At 37.3% G+C, this 21503-nt stretch overlaps 1 protein-coding gene across 3 annotated transcripts in view; it reads right to left on the bottom strand.

Moving 5' to 3' along the window:
* The window catches only part of LOC129882536 (protein ESMERALDA 1-like), a 47312-nt gene extending 41842 nt beyond the window's left edge, over nt 1-5470 (bottom strand). For 2 of the 3 annotated variants that reach the window (XM_055956880.1, XM_055956878.1), the window contains exons 1-2: nt 4930-5470; nt 3109-3178 (exon numbers count right to left, since the gene is read on the bottom strand). In XM_055956880.1, the coding sequence (XP_055812855.1) occupies nt 3109-3178; nt 4930-5277 (418 nt within the window). In that variant the 5' untranslated portion in view covers nt 5278-5470. The remainder of the gene's footprint in view (nt 1-3108; nt 3179-4929) is intronic. The other variant, XM_055956879.1, reaches the window with a different exon arrangement.
* Between the last annotated feature and the right edge of the window lie 16033 nt (nt 5471-21503).

A 21503-nucleotide genomic window follows, 5' to 3' on the forward strand; every position in this document is an offset into this window, starting at 1 on the left:
GGGGTACTTCCTAATATTGTGCACCACCATTCAAGATGGAAACTGCAGTTCTTCAACTAATATACCCCGCCGTATATCTATTTGGGAATTCAAATCGAGACATATCACTGTATAGCTCATAGATGTTGACTCCAAAGGCTTTCTTCTAGTTTGCTGAAGACCATGTTCTAATATCAGCAGGCGTTATTAGCCTTTCCTTGGTTTCCTCACTACAGTACCCGACTAGACATCTCTTAAGAAGTCCATTCTCATGGATGCCCAAAATATTACCTGCAGCAGTTACTTCTATATTACTTCCCTTGCTTTTTACCTCACCAGATCGTAAATCCCTTGTTTTCCATTTGCTTTCTTGCACAACATTTGAAAAAGGGTAGTTAGCATCAGTTACTCTTAGAGGGAGGACTTGTTCCTTTTTCATCTGGCATTTAATGAACCTATCAATCTTAAACGCAATGTCAACCCACCTTACATTGAATGCTGGTTCTTGGTTGATAAGGACAAGACACAAAATCTCCCCCAACTAGGAGGCAATATCCAGAAGTAGATCGTAAGATCGTTTGTCAGAGGTTGACCCTGCTCAAGTTGTATCAGTATATCCAACAATTTGCCCATGTTCTCAATATCGTAAAGTAGTTGCCTCTCCCGAGATGAAATGTATCAATGGATACGACTAACTGCATCTTAATGACATCACACAAGAACCCAATAACTGACTTACAATACTTACGGGAAAGGCATTGTCAGGCCGAGTCACAATGAGATAATTTAACTTGCCTACCAACCTCGTATATCTTCAGGGATCACTAAGAGGCTATCCTTATCTTTGCAGAAGCTTAACATTCTAGTCCATAGGACTAATAATGGGTCTACAACATGTCATTCATGTCTTCTAAAGAATGTCCAGAGCATATTTCCGATGTTAAGTAATAATACCTGATTTAGATTGGATGGTCTCAATACCCAAAGAATACAACATTCCACCTAAATCCTTAGTCAAGAAGTATTGAAAGAGGTGTTGCTTCAATTTAGAAATATTATCTTAGCCTTTGCCCGTAATGATCATATCTCAACATAAACGACCAATACATGCACAGATCTGGAGCAGAGTATTGATAGAGCATCGAATGGTTAGCTTCCCTATGAATTAGCCAAGCTCCTGAATAACTTTGTTGAACTTACCACATCAAGCTCGAGTAGAATGTTTCAAACCATATAGTGAATGGCGCAATCGATGAAGAAGACCATTAGATTCCCCCAAACAACCTAGGTGGTTGTTGTATATAAACCTCATCTCAAGATTGTCATGGAGAAAAGCATTCTTATTGTCAAAGTCAAACTGATAAAGGCGCCAATGGCACACAACAACTGTGAATAGAAAACACTGACTACCTATTGTGGATTTATGTGGAGGTAAAGGAACAAGCTCGCAAGTATCACCACATCATAAGTTGTCACCATCCAAGATGAAAAAGTGCTTCACATGTAGACCTAGGGATAGAAACAAGGGATACAGAAGACAAAGAAGGCTTAGAGGGTGTGATGATAAGAAATAATAAATCAAACCAACATAACTGGGATTAGGATTAAGAGTAGAGCAAATACATTTTTGAAGAGCACTTGGAGGACTAGGAGCAAACGATGAGTCTGTAGTATGTGAAGGATTTGGTGTAGCACGTGAATCATCTGAACTTGATTACACGCTAACAAAGATGATAAATCAAACATGATGCAGTAGTAGAATGTAGTTTTGAAATTGGGGAAACTATTGATGGTGGATTCATAGGTGGTGGAGCTATAGATTATGAAAGTGGTAGGTAGTGGAGTTGTAGAAGAAAAGGAAGAAGAGATAATGAAAGGATCCCCAAATGATGGAACTGGTAACACCTCAGAGATGTGTAGATGGTCACCAGGACCTGTGAAACATAGTTGAGTTCCAAAAAATGTATATCAGCGGACATATGGTATCACTGGAGATGAGGTGAGTAGCATCGATAACCTGCACCCTCGAGTAACATAAAAATACACACTTAAGAGCACGAGTAGCTAACTTGTCTTTTCCGAAGTAGAGTTTTGCACAAACACGTGCTCCCAAAAACACAAGGTGTAAAAAGAATAAAGCTAAGTGCAACAACAAAACAAAGAGTGAGACTTGATTCAAAATAGGTGCAGAAGGCATACGATTTATCCCTAAAATCGCATTGGAAAATGAGATTGTATGAGTTGGCTGCAAGCCGTCTCAATAAGATTCCTCTCAACTACCCCATTTTGGTGAGATGAGAAGGACAAGATGTTTGATGAATGATTTCATGAAAGTTCATGACCTATTGAACTAAAAAGAAATATTATGATACATTCACTACGGATCAATATAAACCCCAAATTGATTTTGGATTTCGGTATAGAAAGTTTGAAAAATTAAAATAACTCAAATAATTTTTCATCAAAAATGTCCAAGTGCACTAGGAAAAATCATCAATGAACAGGACAAAGTAGTGAAATCCGATAGTAGAATTGATCTGACTAGGACCCCAAACATCTAAAAAGGAGACTGTCAAATTAGCAGGACATCTAAGGGAGAGGGGAACAAATATGCTTACCAAGTTGACATCACTTACACTCCTAACTAGATGAGTAAGACAAACTATGTACAAATATTCGAAGACAAACTAGGATATGCTAACCGTCTCAGTAATACATAGGTGAACAAATAATAAGGCAAGTTGCAGACAATTTAGCAAGGATAAGTTAAGTCTGTGTAATCATGCACATTACCAGTAATCTGTCCTGTATTGTGTCCGACAACATAGTCATACCACTTCACCTACTGCTACATAAAACTCAAGTACTACTTAACCTCCCATTCTCTTCCCTCAAGTCATAAATTAGGATCTTTCTTTGACCACTTTAAGGACTTGGTCAAAGGGGAAAACGGTTCTAATAGAAGTAGGGAAAAAATATAAGATTATGCATTTGCACACTTGTAGAACATACAGCAGTAACCTGAATCCTGAGACTTTGTGGGAAAAAAATTTCAAAAGGGGGAAAAAGGAAAGAGTACTTGGGCATAAAAACCATGAGCGAGATAAGTTCAGTTCTCAGATTTTCTACCTCTTGAGGACTTGTCAATGCATGGTGTCCATTCACCACCTTTATAGGAGTTTCTCCATATTGTCGATATCTGCAGGTATTGAGTACTTCATGTTAGCAGCATTTAGAAAAACTAGCTTTGATGCACGTGTGTTGCACATGAATGTCAAACCATGTAGTACACTATTTTTTAAAATAACGTCAATATTATTAAACCAAAAATGTAAGTAAACGATTATAAATGGAATAATAAAGTATAAGTTGCATAAGTTGTGAAATCAATATCCAAATATATATTTTATATATATATATATATATATAAATAGATAATGTGATGTGGCCACTCTCCATGGGCTCCAATTATATTTATTTTCTTCTCTCTTTTTCTTATTTTAAAATTTATAAATGATTGTGATATGTAAAAGTAAAAAAGTCCTCTTAAAATCTCTTAATTACACCTCTAATATAACTTCTCCTCTCTCCCCAATAATTCACTGTTTAGTTGTTGTATTGTTGGAGTTTTTGCTTCTAATATAAATATGAATATAACATATAGAAGATATACTAAATTGGGTGATTTTTGGGTATTATAGTAATTTAGCATTCAAGTTAGGGGGAGTCCAAATTCCAATGAACTTACAAATCACACTTGAGTTTTCTAAGAAGAAGAAGAATAGAAAACTTAGACAATTTGTAGTGTAAAAATGTAAGGAAACCCTATAGTTATAGTCAACAAAGGATAGTATTACAGGTGTTTATTGTGTCATATTAGAAAAGTCACAATCCTTCAAAATAGTCACAACCCTTCGAAAAGATCACAACTCATCAAAAAATCACAACTCTTTGGGAAAAGTCAATCCTTTGAAAAAGTCACAACCCTTCAGAAAAGTCACAATCCTTCGATGTGAAAAGGTGTCTTCTTTTAATATAATATATAAATAAAAAATAAATAAATATAATATAAGATAAAAATATAGAAGATATACTAAATTGAGTGTTTTAAGAAGAAGAATAGAAAACTTTAAAAACTCATAGTTTAAAAATGTGAGGAAACCCCTCTTTTTATATCCAACAAAAGGGTAGTGGTAGTATGAACAGATGATTATTGTGTCTTATCAGAAAAGTCACAACCCTTCATAAAAGGCAGAACCCTTTGGAAAGGTCACAACTAATCGAAAAAGTCACAACTCTTTGAAAAAGTCACAGCTCATCGGAAAAGTCACAACTCTTTGAGAAAGTCACAAATTTTCAAAAAAATCACAACTCTTCAACGTGAAAAGGTGTTTCTATAGCTTTTTTCCTCCTTTTATCTTTCGTTTCCTGCTCTCACTACAGATCAATCAATAGGTATCAATTCCAAATTAATTGGGTTAAGCTGTATAAATTTTCAAAATGGTTTTTAAAAATTCAAACGATTCATCATAGTATGACTATTTCTTCTCTTAACTGTCAAGCTATTGCAACACTCCCCTTTCATCTTCTATCTTCTAACTGCTAAAGGACACTAAAGCCCGCCATGATCAATGACATGATCCACAATAAAGAACAAGCCAAATTCAGTGAGAGTTACAGATCCAGAAGAAACCACTCCAATTCAAGCAGTTCTTTTTGAACAAAAACAACCAAACTTTTCATTGAGCCGACTCACTAATTCTCCACAAACCCACAAGTTAGAAAGAAAAGAAAGAAAAAGAAAAAGAAAAAAAAAACTCCTCCCTTACACGTAATTAGTCAAGTTTCAACAACAGAAGGCACAGTGTCATCCAAGTCAATTACAAATAAATCTAATTGAGAAGAAATGACGAAAGAAAAGTAAGAAACCGAAAATGGCAAAAAGCTAACCGCATCAGCAGTGGAATTATCGGACTCCATTTCAGGTCGCAGGTTAGCATAAAGCTGTGGGCTACGGTAAATGGAGCCAGGTGGTGCATAATGTGGAGGTGGAAGGTTGTGAAAGGAAAGAGTATCCATGTAAAAAAGCACTGCGGATATGTAAATCAATGGGGCAAAAAGAAAAATTCCTTGTCTACGAAGAAGAAGAGAGAGAAAATGGGACGCAAGATGCTGGGGAAGGGTTTTGGGGGCGGGTTGACCGGGAAAACGAGGAGCGGGTTTGGAACGGAGGCGGGGAGATGATGGTGCTGATGGACTGCTGTGTCCACTACTCGGTAGCCTATTGTATGCGTGCATGTCTTTTGTCTTCTACTTTCACATCGTACTTACATAACTTATAGGAAACTTATACGTATGAATTGGTATAGGGAGCGAGAGGGTTTAGGCGTACCGTGATGGATTGCGCAACAGAACGACCAAGGAACGAGGCACACAAAAAGGATGCACCTCACTTGAGGAAAAGGATGAGAGAGAGTATTTGTCATGTGAACTGTGATGTACTGTGATGTAAGGAGGACACCACACCACATTTCCCTTCCTAAAAATGGTTAACCCAAAAAGAACGATTAATAATTTGTCCAATTCATAACTAATCCTCAATCACTTATTACTTTCAATTGAATGCCTATGTCATTCAAAATTTATACGTGTTGGACATGTTTTGCTAATATAGCAAAAAATGTGGTCTTCACTTTCTCCAAGTGCTTAAACAAATCCAAATTAAAAAAAAAAATCAACTTGGGCACCTTAAAAAGATTTGACTATTATATAAATTATTAAAAAAAGAAAAAGAATTTTCAATTTAAAGAAAAAAGCTTTTGAACCAAAAAAAGAAAATTTGACTTTCTCCTCCAAAATTTGTTGTCTTGATCATCCTCCTAAACTCTCTCTCACCTTTGCAAATCTTCTTCGTATTATTATTTTTTATTTCTTTATTTGTTTTAGTCCTTTCATTTCTCTAGTCAAGTTCAAAGTAACAACACCTCTCTCATGATTGGTATAGTCATAAATGACAAAGGTGGGACAATAATAAGAGAGTCCTTCTGTTATATCCTATACTTTCACGTTAAAATGTGTCGTAAGTAGATCAATATGAGTCAGAGAAGTTAAGAAATTGTCGTGAGTGTTGGAGGTTAAGTGAATCACATATGTTATACCCCATACTTTCGAGGTAACACTAGGAGCGCTTGATAGGCTAAGAAGGACATGTTATGAGTGTCAAACCCCATTTTTTTCCACCTCTATGATGGATAAGGTTTTTTTAAAAGAGAAAAAATTATTTCAATTGAAGTGACTGTATTGAAAATGAATTATTATATCTATTTAAAGTCGTCACTTGAAATTAAGTTATGGTGTCCCAAGCCACCTTTTAAAATCCCTAATCAAAAGAAAAAAATAACTTTTTTATTGGTCCGCAAAAGTAACAAATAAAAACGGGTAAGAAATTTTGTTGAGCAAGGAAAAAGTATGAGGCACCTCTCGAATTTGGTGATTCTACCACGATCACTTTTATCTTATTGATCACTGGATTTAGTCTAGATCTAATGTTATTCTGACCTTTTATCTTAGATTAGCAATTTGTGACTTGTCTACATTAATGATTCATTTTGCCTACTTAGGAGCCTCTTGAAAATTGTTGATTTGAAATGTATGTGTAAAACTAAAAGCCATGTCAACAAAAAATTCGCAAGTTGATTCCCTTTGTTTAGCAAATGTAGAATCTTGTTCCCCCTTTATTTCTGCACGTCTTTAACCTATTTTCCTCCATACATATGCTCCATAGTGTCACACCCCGAATGTACATCCTAGGCGTAGCCGACACTCAGAAATTATTCCTGGTTCCCAAGCGAACCCTTGATCTGGCTAACTACTAAGAGGAAGACTTATCTTAATGGAAATACAAACATAAGGGTGAGCATTTAAAATACATTAAAATAAACTCATGCATCTCTAAAATAAGTCTCTGAATACATAATAAAATAATATTTAAAAATAAACTCTGAAAGGTTTAGCTGACTCAACTCTATTTTTATTTATGAAGACTCTAAAACTCATAAGATATGTACTGAGACAGGCCCACGGCTACCTCAAAAGGACTACTAAAATAAAAATGACTGGACTAAAAAGAGTTTCTCTGAAAGCAAGGAAGTCTCACCAAAAGTTGGATGGATGTAATCTTCAATGATGCGCATGTTGAGGATATCTAATACATGTATCTGCATCATAAAATGATACAACATTGAAAGATGTTGCTCCCTATAGCACACGCAAATGTACGTGGTCAATAAAGTAATAAAGTGACTCTTTCAATCCAGATTATCGAACCCAAAGGACCTTAACTTGATAATTTATCACTTTCAAATGCAAGTAAGTAAATGTGCAGGTGTAAGAGATTTATAAAAATGGATTTTAAAACTAATGATTTTATAATAAAGACAAATTACTAATTACTAACAGACGATTCAATTTCAATGGAGAATATTCAGATTAAGAAAGATTATAGGGCTTCAGTGTAAGATAAGTTCAGGCATAAGATCTCTCACTTTAGTTTACAACAGGTTATTAAATTACTAATTTACAAAGTTAATTATATGATCATGATCTTTCGACCTCTAATCACCTACCCCTGTTGATTGCCTAACTACATCATTGAGCAGGGATAAGCTCAAATCAACAAAGGTGCACTAAGTTATTTTCTTGTTTATTAACCAAACATGGTATATAGGTATATGTCACAGGTATCCTATCTACGAATCATTCTAAGTTTCTTACCCTAGAACGAATAAGTTCCCACATTCCTTGTTCTATCCTTCTATTCGTCTTCCGAGTTAAAGGCGGACAATAGATATATCCTAATGTTGGCAGACATTAAAATAGTAAAATTAGAATGCAAGAGTAATCATAAACAACAACCCATCTTCAACCAAAGAAAAAGAATCTTATACTATCACTTGTAGCTACAACCCTAGAATTGAGAGAATTAGCTACTCATCGTTTGAATCATCATCCCAAATTATTTAATAAACTTCAAGAAGTTAATAAAATGAAAAAGTAGAAGAATAACCCTAAAGTTCGTCACAAGAGTCGCCCAAATCGTGCTCTTCAAAATAAAAGACTGAATAATAATTAATTAATACAACTGAGCGATTTATAAAATCTAAAAAATCGACGCGACCAAAATTAGACTGCCAGGTCAGCGACGCGTAGCTGTTCCCATCTTGAGGTTTGAAAATTCTTCCTTCTCTCCACGATGTAGGTCTAACGCAGACTCCACTATCTAGTGAATTCTCGAATCCCAAATTTAATCTCCCAGGTCCGCGATGTGGGCCTGTGCCTGTCTTTCCTCTTTCACATAGCCTTGGCTCTTTTTCGCTCGTCTCTCACATTTCTTTCTTAAGCTTGATTTTCGTTCTTCTCCTTTTTAGCTCTTTTTGCTCACTTTTCATCCTACAAAACCTCTAATCACATTTTTAGCCCAATTACATAAATAAACCTAAAATCTTAAAAATGACAAGGAATTTTCTCTCAAACTTAGCTAAAATCATGGGTTGAACATGGTAAATAGGCATATAAATACGACAAAGGTCACCATCTGTAACGTTCCTCAAAATGCACAAGTGCCTTAAGAAATGTCTTGGGAATAGGCCGCTTATGTAATGCGTTATCCTTAATCTTTTTGGAAAATTCTAGTTTGGAATATCGATCAGGGGGTCAAAACCTACGGGAAAAAGGTCTCGATGGATTTTTAGGACCCGTATATTGGAAAATAGATTTTCAAAGAAACTGCACGAAATAGAAAGGTTCGCGAGAGGTCCGCGTCGCGGACCTAGCAAGGATTTTCTAGCTGATTTGGGTTTTTAATAAAGGCGTTTTAGACTTTTCCCTAATTGTTAGCTAATGAACCTAGACATTTTTAGGACCTAATGCAACTCTATAAATTGTCCTAAACCTCTAATTCTATTTATTCTCCTACAATTCACCTACTCAAATATTTCTCTCTCTACAAAACTCTCAAGGACTCCATTGAAAACTTCAAGTTAATTCACTCAAGCTCTCCATCAAAACTCTCAAGTTCTTCCAAATTATTTGGCATTTTCACTTAAAGTATGTGGGTATTGATTTATGGATTCTTTCATCCATGAAGTCCAATTAATTTTTCAAGGTTTTCTATCAAATTAAAGTAAGGTATTTTATGAGTTTTATGATCTCTATCCCTATTACATGAATTATGTTTCAAAATATGATCATGAGTCTATTTTGATATAAATTGATGGTTATTGCATTGAATGAAGAGTTTTGTCACGATCCAACCCCGTAGGCCGCGATTGGGTTCCCACCTGGACCCCCGTATACGTATCTATCAACTATAGTCAAGTTAAGCTATGTAGAATGTGATACTTCTCACAAAAACCCCAATGGGTCAACACTTTTTCATGTACATACAGTCTCTTTCATTCGCACCGTATCATGAAAGGGCACGCAAGCCAACAAAGCTGTTATAACATAAAAATATTTATAACGCGACATATAGGCACAATTGAAACAACTTCTAAACAACCCCCACACACATGTCTACAGACCTCTAAGAATAGTAATGGTAATATATAGCGGGATAGGGCCTCCGTCGTACTCCTGAACAAACAAATATATACATAGGAGGACTAGTACCCAAAAATCTAGGCTCCAGAATAGTGGAACACTTCCAACATAGCTGAGCAGAAATCCTAAGCTGGCAGATCTCTAAAATGAACATCTATACCTGCGGGCATGAAATGCAGCCCCTCGAAGAACGGAGGGTCAGTACGATATATGTACTGAGCATATAAAGCATAACATAACATAACTGAGATAACAACTGAAATAGAGATGCAGGAAACAGGTATAACATTTAACGATTCACTGTACTTGCATCTTATAAAATGAGGGCATGTATATCATCCTCACATACCACTCCTAGCCCGCTGTGGGAATTGATGTTACCATGTCATCGTATACGGCATCATACCATCATATACGACATCATCTCATACATGAAAAATACATCAATATGTTTTCATATGCATGCCTATCTATCATATCTGGCCAGTTAGTGAGGGACTCAGTAAAATAGTAGTGTACATATCATACCGTACTTGGCCCTCTAGTGAGGGACCCGGTATCATTATTTCATCATATCATCGTATATCATGCCTGCCCGACCCTTCATGGGATGCGGTCATGCCCGGCCCTTTATAGGACGCGGTGAATAATCATATCATATATCATGCCTGTCTGGCCCATTATGGGATGCAGTCATGCCCATCCCTTTATGGGATGCGGTCGTGCTCGGCCCTTTATGGGACGCGGTGAATAATCATTTCATCATTTATCATGCCCGGCCCTTCATGGGATGCGATGAAAGATGTACTAACAGCATGCACGAGCAGAGTAGTGAGAAACCATATAAAATTTAAATCATTATCTGAGACTCAATGAAGTCATCAAGTGAACCGTCACTTGGAAACCAGGGTAGGAATCACCTATAATTGGATCATCCTTTGAGACTTAATAACACAATCGTAATGAACTATCATTTGAAGATTAGAATAGTAGTCATCTCAAGTATCCTCTAAATGCCCTTGGGGCCATATCAAACGGAGTCTCAAGAATCATAGACATGTATTAAGACCAAGCTAAACAACTTGTGGAATCAGAGACATTTTTCATTGTCGAGTCCTTAAGAATAGGAGCCTATGCATCCAATTATTATTTCACATATAGAAGGCTCGAGAGTGATAGCTCAACTACCTCAAGAGTCTTAACATTCAAAAATAAATAAGGGTCACGAGTTATACTCGGAGCTTATGAGTAGAATTACCTCAAGCTCATATCATTCATTACTTAACTTGAAGAAATGCCAAAAGAAATGAGAGATAGAGTTGAACATAGTAAAATAAGAAATTGAAAGATTTCATTGAAATTGTTTGTTTGGAAATTTCTGACTTTACGTACACTACTTTTCAGCATATAGAAGGCTTGAAAGCAATACTCAACTATTCCACGAGTTCTAACATCAAGCAATGGATAAGATTTATGAATCATACTTGGGGTTCTATGAATGGAATTACCCCCACATTTCATATATCCATCACTTGTGGCTAAGACATGCCAAGAGAAAAGAAAGATAGCTTTACATACCTGTTATGGGTTAATCGCATTCAAGCTCACTTCGCTACTCCTTTAACCTATTTCATACGAAAGTAATACTAAGGTTAGTGACCTTCGACTTTCCATCTTGTAATTCTACCACTAATTACCCATAGGAACCAATTCCTTATTCGCCTTTCTCGACTAGTCTATTAGTTAGTTAGAAGTTAACAAAATTCGGGTAGCATCTTCCCTATAACTTGCCTTATTCGAACTTCCAATTATACCTCCGATTAGTACAGCCATATCACAACAACAAACAAGAGACAATACACAATTATACCACTTCAACATTACATAAAACAAGTCCCAAACAGCCCGCTCAAAACTACGACTCCAAAATACGGTTTTCAATCTTTATTTTGTAAAATCTTAACCACACGAAATGGGGTATCATGTGGATGAAACCAAAATCACTTATACCCGTATTTAGATATGTTTCCATCCCTTCAACACTACAAAACAACTCCCAATACAACACAACAATAACAACGACACTAACCAAACTTTTACCCATTAGAATATCATCAAAATAGCCCATATACGGCCTGCAACCTTTTTATTTTCATGTCTCTAACTCATATTTATACATCCATAATATGCTTAAACCTTTACCAAAATGTGGGGGAGGAGAATCAATCCATACCTTAATAAACGAGCTTCCGAAGCTTGCCGAAAGTCGTAGGTTCGCGTCACACCTCCTTGCTGCCCCAACTATCAATTTTTTTCATTTTTAAATACCTTCATATACCCGAGGAATACCTTAGATAATTAATTCATGGATAAAAAGTTAGAGGCTTACCTTAATTTGAGCCAAACCCGTGGCTACCTCTCTTTAGCTCTCACATTTTTGGCTAAGTTCAATGCTAAAAATGACTCCTTAGTCATCAATTATGTATATATGTACTTATTTGGAGAGTGACACATAGATGCCCCTAGGGGTGACACGTGTTCAGCCCCTAGGGTACCACCTCACCCATGCACCCAATCCAAAGCTGCCATATGGTAGCATGCGTGTTACACCCCACACTCTTGAGCTCGGAATATCTCTTAAGCTTCTTAGAACTTATCATGTGAGCTGGATAATCTACGATACTATCAAATAACTCTAAGTAAGGGAGAATATGATACTCCATAATAGGGGAGATTGGAAATAGGGTCGTGAGAAGTAGGAAGAAGTTGGAGGCCAAGTAATGAGTTGTAGAACTCGACTTACCTACGTAAGCTATTAACTTAGAAGTCTTACCTACTTAATCTACTTGAGTACATACCAAGCTTGCGTAACAGGGATTACATGGGTTCTTAAGGTAAGACATGATTACAAACCCATGAGGGAGAGAAGAGGATGACATGTGGCAGTAAGGAGAGAGTACCATGTGGCAGCAGGAGGAGGTGCCACATGGCAACAGCTGAAGCAAGGAGGTGACCCACCTGCCTTCTTGGAGAGGTGGGGGTGGACCCCATTGCCACGTGGATGCCTAAGGGTGGTTGCATGATTGAGGTGGCCCAATAAGGGATTGACACGTGTCACCCTTAAGGGCTGACATGTGTCACCTCCTAAGGAAACATATATATGTATGTTATATGACTCTTAGAGTCATTGTTTATCCAAAACAAGGAACAAAAAAAGAAAAGACAACTTAGAGACTAGAGAGAGACTTGCGGGTTTGAGGGGCTACCAAGGTAAGGCCCAATTTCGTTCTGTGAATTAATTATTTAAGGTATACTATGGTGATATAGAAGTTTTTGATAACGTAAAATTTCATTTTGGGGCATAAAAGAAGTGATACAAACAGTCCGCTAAATTTTAGCATGTTAAGAGAACTTCCGAGACAAGTTTTAGCAAGGTATGACTTGGTTCTCTTCTCCAACGTTTTGGTAAGGATTTGGACATTTTATGAGGGTTATAATAGTGTAAATTTAAGGTTTGGAGCAGCACCAAGAGGACAACAAACAACCACGATGTTTCAGCCGCGCTAGAAGAACTTCCGAGGCAAATTTTGGCAAGCTTTGGCCAATTTCGGGTAAGGTAAGGGTTTTTCTTTCAATTTGGAGTTTATGGTGTGGTTATGGTGTGTATTATACATCTTATATGTGTCTGGAAGTATAAAAATTGCACAAGGATGCTTGACGTTAGAAATGAACTAAACTAAGGTCGTCATAGTTAAATCGAAGTCGAGTAGGGTGTTGTGGTTGTTGTGCTGTGCTTGCAGGTGATTTTATTGTGTGTTGCAGGTATGGAACATGGTATAAATAAGGCGTAGGTTCTCTGGTTGCAGCCACATGACCCTTCATTCCGTACGGTTAAAGGTTTTACGAAATAGTGACTAAAAACCCAAAGGTATTGTAGTTTTAATCGAGTTGTTGAAAGCTTGTATTGCGTAATGTTGCCATATTTTAATTGTATATGAGCTGATGATTGTTGTTTTTGGTTGGATTCTAAGGTTTGAGGGTTAAATTAAAAGTTTGGATAGGGCAAGTTATAGAGGAGATGCTGCCCGATTTCGGTTAACTCTTTAACTAACAAATAGACAAGTCGAGACTAGTCGAGAAGGGTGAACAAGGGTGTAATTCCTATGGATAATGGGTGGTAAGTTTAGGGGATGAAAAGTCGAAATTCACTAACCTTAGTATTACTTTTGTGTTAAATAGGTTAAATGAGTAACGAAGCGAGTCTGGATGTGATTAACCCATAACAGGTATGTAAAGCCATCCTTCTCTTCTTTTGGCATATCTTAGGTATAAGTTATGAATAATTTGTATATGAAATGTGGGAATAATTCCACTCATGAAACTCCAAGTTTAATTCATAGACTTTATTCACTTTGTGATGTTAAGACTCCTGTAATAGTTGAGTCATTGCCTTTTAAGGCTCCTATATCATAAATAGTAGTATATGTAAAGCCTGTTTCTTCTTCTTGTCGGAATGTCTTAAGTATAAATAAAATGGTATATGATATGAGGTGGAGGTATTTCCAGTTATAAGCTCCAAGTATGACTCGTGACTTTTATTCACTACTTAATGTTAGAATTCTTAAAGTAGTTGAATTACTACCCTCGAGTCTCTTATCTGATGAATAATAATTGAATGTATCGGCTCCTATTCCTAAGGTCTCTACGATGACAAACATCTCTACTTCTGTAAGACGATTAACCTTGTCTCGACATATGGTTACGATTCTTGGAACTCCAGTTGATATGATCCTTAACGATATTTAGAAGGTACTTAAGACGATTACTACTCTGGTCGGTTCACTTGACTGTTTCATTGAGTCTTAAATGATGACTTAGTTGCATATGGTTTCTCACTACTCCACTCATGCACACTGTAACCCATCTTCCTCCGAGTCCCATAAGAGGGCCGGGAATATAGTCGTGTCTAGTTTTACTATTTATTCACCGAGTCTCAGGACGACTATATATATATATATGAAGTATACGAGGATAAAATGCCGTATACGATGAAGTGAAGCATACGATGATGTCATATATGATGACGCTCGTCACCGCGACCCGGGTCAAATATATATATGATGATATGATGGAAAATATGGATTGGGCCATACGTTCCTCAGCATTGTTTTAAAATATGGATCGGGCCGTACATTCCTCGATATTATTTTAAATTATGGATCGGGCCGAACGTTCCTCGGTATATTTTACTATGCGATAATGGCACCGATTCCCATAGTGGGTCGGGTGCGGTATGACATGTACACCACTCTTTCACCAAGACCCTCACTAAAGGGCCGGATATGATAGATAGGCATACATATGAAAACATAGTGATGTGCTTGTAATATATAAAATGATGTCGTATACAATGGTATGATGCCATATACGATGATATGGTAACACCGAGTCCCACAGCGAGCCGAGAGTGATATGTGAGGATGATATACATGCCCTCTTTTCATAAGATGCAGGTATAGTGAATTGTTAACTGTCATACTGGTTTTCTGCCTCCCTATTTCAGTTGTTGTTTCACTTATGTGATGTTATGCTTTATATACTTAGTACATATATCCTACTAACCCCCTGTTCTCAGGGGGGCTGTATTTCATGCCCGCAGGTACAACTGTTCATTTTGGAGATCTGCCAGCTTAGGATTTCCACTCAGCTATGTTGGAAGTGCTCCACTATTTCGGGACCTAACTTTTGAGACTGGTCATTCGATGTATATATTTGTTTGTTCAGGGGTATGGCGGGGGCCCTATCCCTCCATTTGATACAGTTAATACTCTTAGAGGTCTGTAGACATGTGTATGTGGGTTGTTTGTGAGTTTGTTCAGTTGTAAATGTTTATATATGATGGTAGCCTTGTCGGCTTGCATGCCATTTTATGATATGATAAGAATGAAAGAGGCTACACGTACATGAAAATATTATTACCCACTGGGGTTCTCATGTGTACAGTTCTTATATTTGACGGTTAGGTGTTTGGGGGTCCAGGTCGGACCCCAATCGCGGCCTATGGGGTTGGATCATGATAGAAGTGGTATCAGAGCAGTTCATCCTTAGAATGTCTATAGACCGTGTCTAGTAGAGTTTTGTCATTGGTGTATTGTGCACCACTCTATAGAGAGGAGGCTATAGAACATTTAGGATGTTACTTTCTTTCAGATCTAGGATCGTGCGATAGAGCCGAGTCATAGGGGGTGAAATTCCTCATACTAACCTGTAATTTTAGCAGGAGGACAACATCGATAAAAGAAAGTAACTGACAATATTAGAAGTTACGAAGCACGCAGGTAAGTAAAGACATGAAGATGATATGTCAGGTAGGGTGTGGAAATACGATTGACATACAAAGTTGAAAAATTAAAGGAAAAGTCTACAGGAAAGTGCAACAGGTGCAGTTCGAGTGGATATACGAGGTAAGTCCATGTTCATACTGTTAATTGTGGGTGCCTTGTGTGGATGCGATCTAATATGATGTGAATATATATATTGGCCCTGTGAGGCATTGATAATATTTTTTTGCATGTAGGTGTTGAGATAGTAAGAAATATAGAGGAAACTCTGCCCAAATTTTCCTAGAAATAAAAGGAGAAGGAGATACCAGGTTGTAGTACGCCTTGCCCATAATAAGGATGAGATTTGACTAATCTACGAGTATGACTAACTTTGAGAAATGAGTTAATGGATAAATTGATGGCAATAGAAACTAGGAGGTTGATACTGGTATGGTAGAACGAAGTTGGAAAGGACTTTTGATCCAAAGAAAATGAGTTACAGAAGACTGATGGATCTGGATAGAATGATATATTAGGGCACCGACTGAATTGATACACAGTGATAAACTATGACGAGTTATAGTTAAAAAAGTAATATTATAGTTAAGACAAGAGTACAAGGGAAATGAATGGTGATGGATATGAAGTGTTAATAAGATAGCTTGTGAAACATTAAGAATAAAACTAACTAAGAAGGGTAAGCAACCCATAGTAAGAATCGTGAGGAAGGTTAAGCAGTGTTATGCTATGGGACTGAATGCGAGCAGGATACCATGTGAATATAACGAATATCGCTATGAGAATAAGTAAAGCTTAGTAAGACAGTAACTAAAAGGTATGATGTGGTCCATGTGATTGGAATATAAAGACAGGTGTGAAATGGAAAAGCGATCTATGGAACAAATAAGGAAGACTTATCAAGTTTTGTAAGGAAAGTTTCGAATAAAGGTTATATGATGACGAAAAGGATAGCTAGTGTAATGAAATAAAGAGTAATATGGAATTCCTTGCGCATAACCAAAAATGGATATGAGCTAGAGGAATAATAAGGAAGTTTTAATAGAGGCACCTAAGGTAGACATAAGTAACTGAATACGAGGACGGAGCAAAGGTAGAATGTATAGTTATAAGTTTAAAGGGGTAGTACAACAACATGGTGTTAAGATAGACCTATTATTAAGGCAAGCTCGATATGTTGTTAAGAAAGTGAGCATCAGGCGCATGACAAGGATGAAAGCTCATGAGGCATAAAGAAGTATTGTGTTTACGCGACTCGAGTACCAATAATTAGACTAGATCAACACCTCACAATTATGTTAAGATGTCGTACATGGGAAACCAAAGGTATGGATGATATAAAGGAAGGCATAGATATGGTGCAGTATACCAAATGTGTTGGAAAAGAATCATACACATTTGAAAATTTGAAATAAGGGCGTAGGGTAGCACACAAATAGATAGTGACATGGGTATACCCTAAAGGAGGGAAGTGGCTTTAAGTGAGATACCATACTGGCATGAGTTAACAAGATCTAAAAGCCAGCAATGAACGGATAGAAGCCATAATACTGGAGACAGTGTTGAGAATTATTAGTAATGACCTTGAATAGTATGACATCAAAGGATGGGTGCATGCAAATGGGATGAATACAATAAGAGAATCACAAGGAGAACTTAAAGATATTATAAGGGATAGCCAGGCTACACTTGACTAAAGGCTAGGATGTTGGTAACAGAGTTACAGCCTACTGGCATTGTGATATACAAGTAGCAAAAGAGAAAGGAATATCAGAAAACTTAACCGTAGGTGAAGGGAGCAAAACAAGTATGATAAAAGAGACTATAAGTGCGTGTTAGTACAATGACACATGTAGAGTAGAGTAAGCCAAGAGCAGGAAAGACTGTGATTAAAATGGAACGCACTTCGTGCAAATTGCAAAAGAATGTTGTACAGCCTACGAACATTGGTATACTAAGAGTAAGATCAAGTGATTACTCGATAAAAAGAAGTCGGTAATAGCAATGTGATTGCCATATTTAGAATCTATTAAAGATAAATGTAAGATGGTTCGAGGCAGAACTATTAAGATATAATCAATATTAAGAACAAAAGCCATAGTGGAGCGCTGACCTCAACCGAAGGAGGTAAGACACTAGTATAGTGATGCTAAGGCATTTTCTGAACTGCTCTAAGGATCTACATAGGGTTGTGTAAGGATTATAATAGGATGTGTGGTAAGAGAATTGGAAAGAAGATCTGAGTAAAAGTATATGATAGCATACCGAAAGTGTTACAAGTTGGATTACGAGAAATTGTACAATAACTTAAAAAAGATTGAGCATTAGAAGGTTGATAGCTTATTACAGGAGATAGAAACCCCGACCCGAAAATAGAAAGAAGTTAATATGGATTATAATATAGGCTGACCTCGTATTCTAAGAAAGTATGAATTCATATGGGTTATGGTAGATAGGCTGGCAGAATCAACCCATTCCCTTCCAGTTAGGAAGGCATATTCAGTTGAGGATTATGCGAGATGACATAGCATGGAAACAATAAGATTTCACGGAGTTCCCACATCTATTATCTCAGACAGGGAAGTTTAATTTATAGCTAACCGCTGGAGATCATTCCAGAAGGGATGGGGAACACAAGTGAATCTTAGTATGAAATTTTGCCCTTCGATTAATAGATAGGCCCAGAGGGGATCCAGCAAGTCATTGATGAAGTAAAGCTTCTTCAGGAAAAACTATTAGCAGCCCAGAGTTAATAAAAGTCATACGCAGATAGTCGACATTGACCTTTCGAGTATGAAGGGGATGAATGGGTATTTGTGAAAGCGTCACCAAGGAAAGGTAAAAAAATTGTCACGACCCAAACCCGTAGGCCGTAACTGGGGTCCGACCTGGACCCCCATATACCTACCTATCAGTTGTAGTCATATTGAACTATGAACAAGGTGATACCACTCACAAAAATCCCAATGAGTTAAAACTTTTTCATGTACGTGTGGCCTCTTTCACTCGTCTCATAGCACATAAGGGCATGCAAGCCGACAAGGCTGCTGTAACATAATAATATTCACAAAATGTCGTATAGGCGCAATCGAAACGAACTCACCAACATCCCATATCCAGATATCTATAGACCTCTAGGAATAGTAATAGCAACATATGGCGGGATAAGGCCCGCGCCGTACCCCTGAATGTACAAATATATATATTAAGTGACCAGTATCGAAAATTAGGCTCTAGAACAGTTAAGCACTTCCGACATAGATGAGAGGAACTCCTAAGCTAACGGATCTCCAGAATGAACATCTGTACCTGCGGGCATAAAACACAGCCCCCCGAGAAAAGAGGGGTCAGTACAATATATGTACTGAGTATGTAAAGCATAACACATTGTAACTGAAACCATAACTGAAATAGGGATGCAGGGGACAAGTATAACAACTTAATGAATTACTGTACCTGCACCTTAGGACACGAAAATCATACACATCGTCATATGCCGTGTCCGGCCCTCTAGTGAACTCGGTGTCATAATCATTTTCTCATATTCACATGTCATTGTATCATCATGTATTTCATTTCATCATATCATCATATACGGTATCATATCATCGTATACTGTATAATCTTATCATGTATGTCATCGTATTATATCCGGTTCACTAATGGGCTCGGGGTCGCAAATATATCACTCTAATCTCATATGCATGCCTACATAAAGTATCCGTCTCCTTTAGTGAGGGACTCAGTGAATGGAGTGGTGTACGTCTATAGCATACCATCATAATATACATACCATACCCGGCCCTCTAAGGAGGGACTCAGTGTTCCTTCCTTGTTTCGCCACATATACTATTATATTACAGTTGGCCCGGGACTTGGTGAATAATTGTATCGTCATAACATATAACATATATCACACCTCACGTACGGAATCATCTCCTTATGCGTGGAACTATACACATTCGGCTCGAGACACGGTGAAAGAAGTAGTAAAGCTGCACCCGACATAATATTCAGCCCATCGTGGGATGCGAAGAAAGAAGGATTATAGCATGCACGAGTAGAGTAATGAGAAACTATTTGCAATTAAGTCACCCTCTGAGACTCAATGAAACACTCAAGTGAACCGTCACCTCAAGACCAGGAAGGTAATTATCCGAAGTGCTCTTTAGATGTTATTAGGGGTTACATCGATTGGGGCCTCAGGAATCACATACATGCATCAAGACAATGCCACATAGCTTATGCAATCAGAAATATGGTTTATGCAATCAGAGACACAGTTATGCAATCAGAGACATTGATCGTTTCAGAGCCTTCAAGAAAAGGAGCTTGTATCTCCACTTACTATTCACTATATAGGATGCTCGAGAATAATAGTTTGACTACTTTCAGACTTTTAATGGTTAGAAGTGACTACAAGGCACCAGTTATACTCAGAGCTTTACGAATGGATTGAATCCCAAATATCATATACATATCATTTATAACTTATATCTAAGACATGCCAAGGGAAAAGAAGAATAGCTCTACATACTTATTCCAAAAACACGCCAAAAGAAAGCTTCACATACCTCGTATGGACTTCTCTTAATTACGTCCACATCGTGGTCCTCAAAACCTATTTAACATGGAAGTAATGCAAGTATTAACAACCTTAGACTTTTCAGTAACTTAGACTACGAGTATTCATAACATTCATCCCTTCGCTCGCCTTCTCAACTAGTTCCTTAACTAGTTAAGGCGTTAACGGAAATCGGACAACACCTCCCCTATAATGTGCCCTATCCGAAATTCCCAATCATGTCCTTAACACCTACAGCCAACCAAAAACATAACCAGCAGCTCATATATACGTATATTATAGCAACATTACACAATATAAACCCCAAACAACTCATTCGAAACTACGATACCAAAACTAGGGTTTTTATCCTTCTTTTCACGAATTCTTTAATTGTGCAAAGCGGAGGGTCGTGTGGCTGCAACCAGAAGCTCCCACGCACTCATTAACTCATATTACAGCATCAAAATAAATCACCACACCACCAGCAGTCACACACTGCAAGCACAACACATTATTCGATTACAATTCAACTATAGCGATTCCAATTTTGTTTATTTCGAATGTCGAACTTTTCACGACTTTTCCCCAATTTACAGCAGCCCAGAAGGTGTGTAATACACCGTATAATAATATCATAAATTTCAAATTAGAGGGGAAGACCTTACCTTTCCCGAAATTGGCTAGAACTCACCGCAATTGTGCCTCGAAACTTTTTTTAGCGCGCTGTAACGTCGTGGCAGCTTGCTGTCCGATTTTTGCTGCACAAATCTCAAATTTTATACTACTAATACCTCCATATCATCATGGTATACGATAGATAATTAATTTACTGAATAAAATTGGGTCTTACCTTATTTTTCCCTCCTAAGCCGTCACGTTTTTCTCTCCACTTCTAGGGTTTGTTCATCTTTCTTGCTTGCTAAAGTTTTGATGAATGAAAGCTGGAGTATATGATTCATATACATACATATATATGGTCTTAGGGTGTGACATGTGTCAGCCCCTAGAGGTGACAC

This window comes from Solanum dulcamara, chromosome 3, assembly GCF_947179165.1.
Source record: "Solanum dulcamara chromosome 3, daSolDulc1.2, whole genome shotgun sequence".
In the NCBI taxonomy this organism is placed as follows: domain Eukaryota; kingdom Viridiplantae; phylum Streptophyta; class Magnoliopsida; order Solanales; family Solanaceae; genus Solanum; species Solanum dulcamara.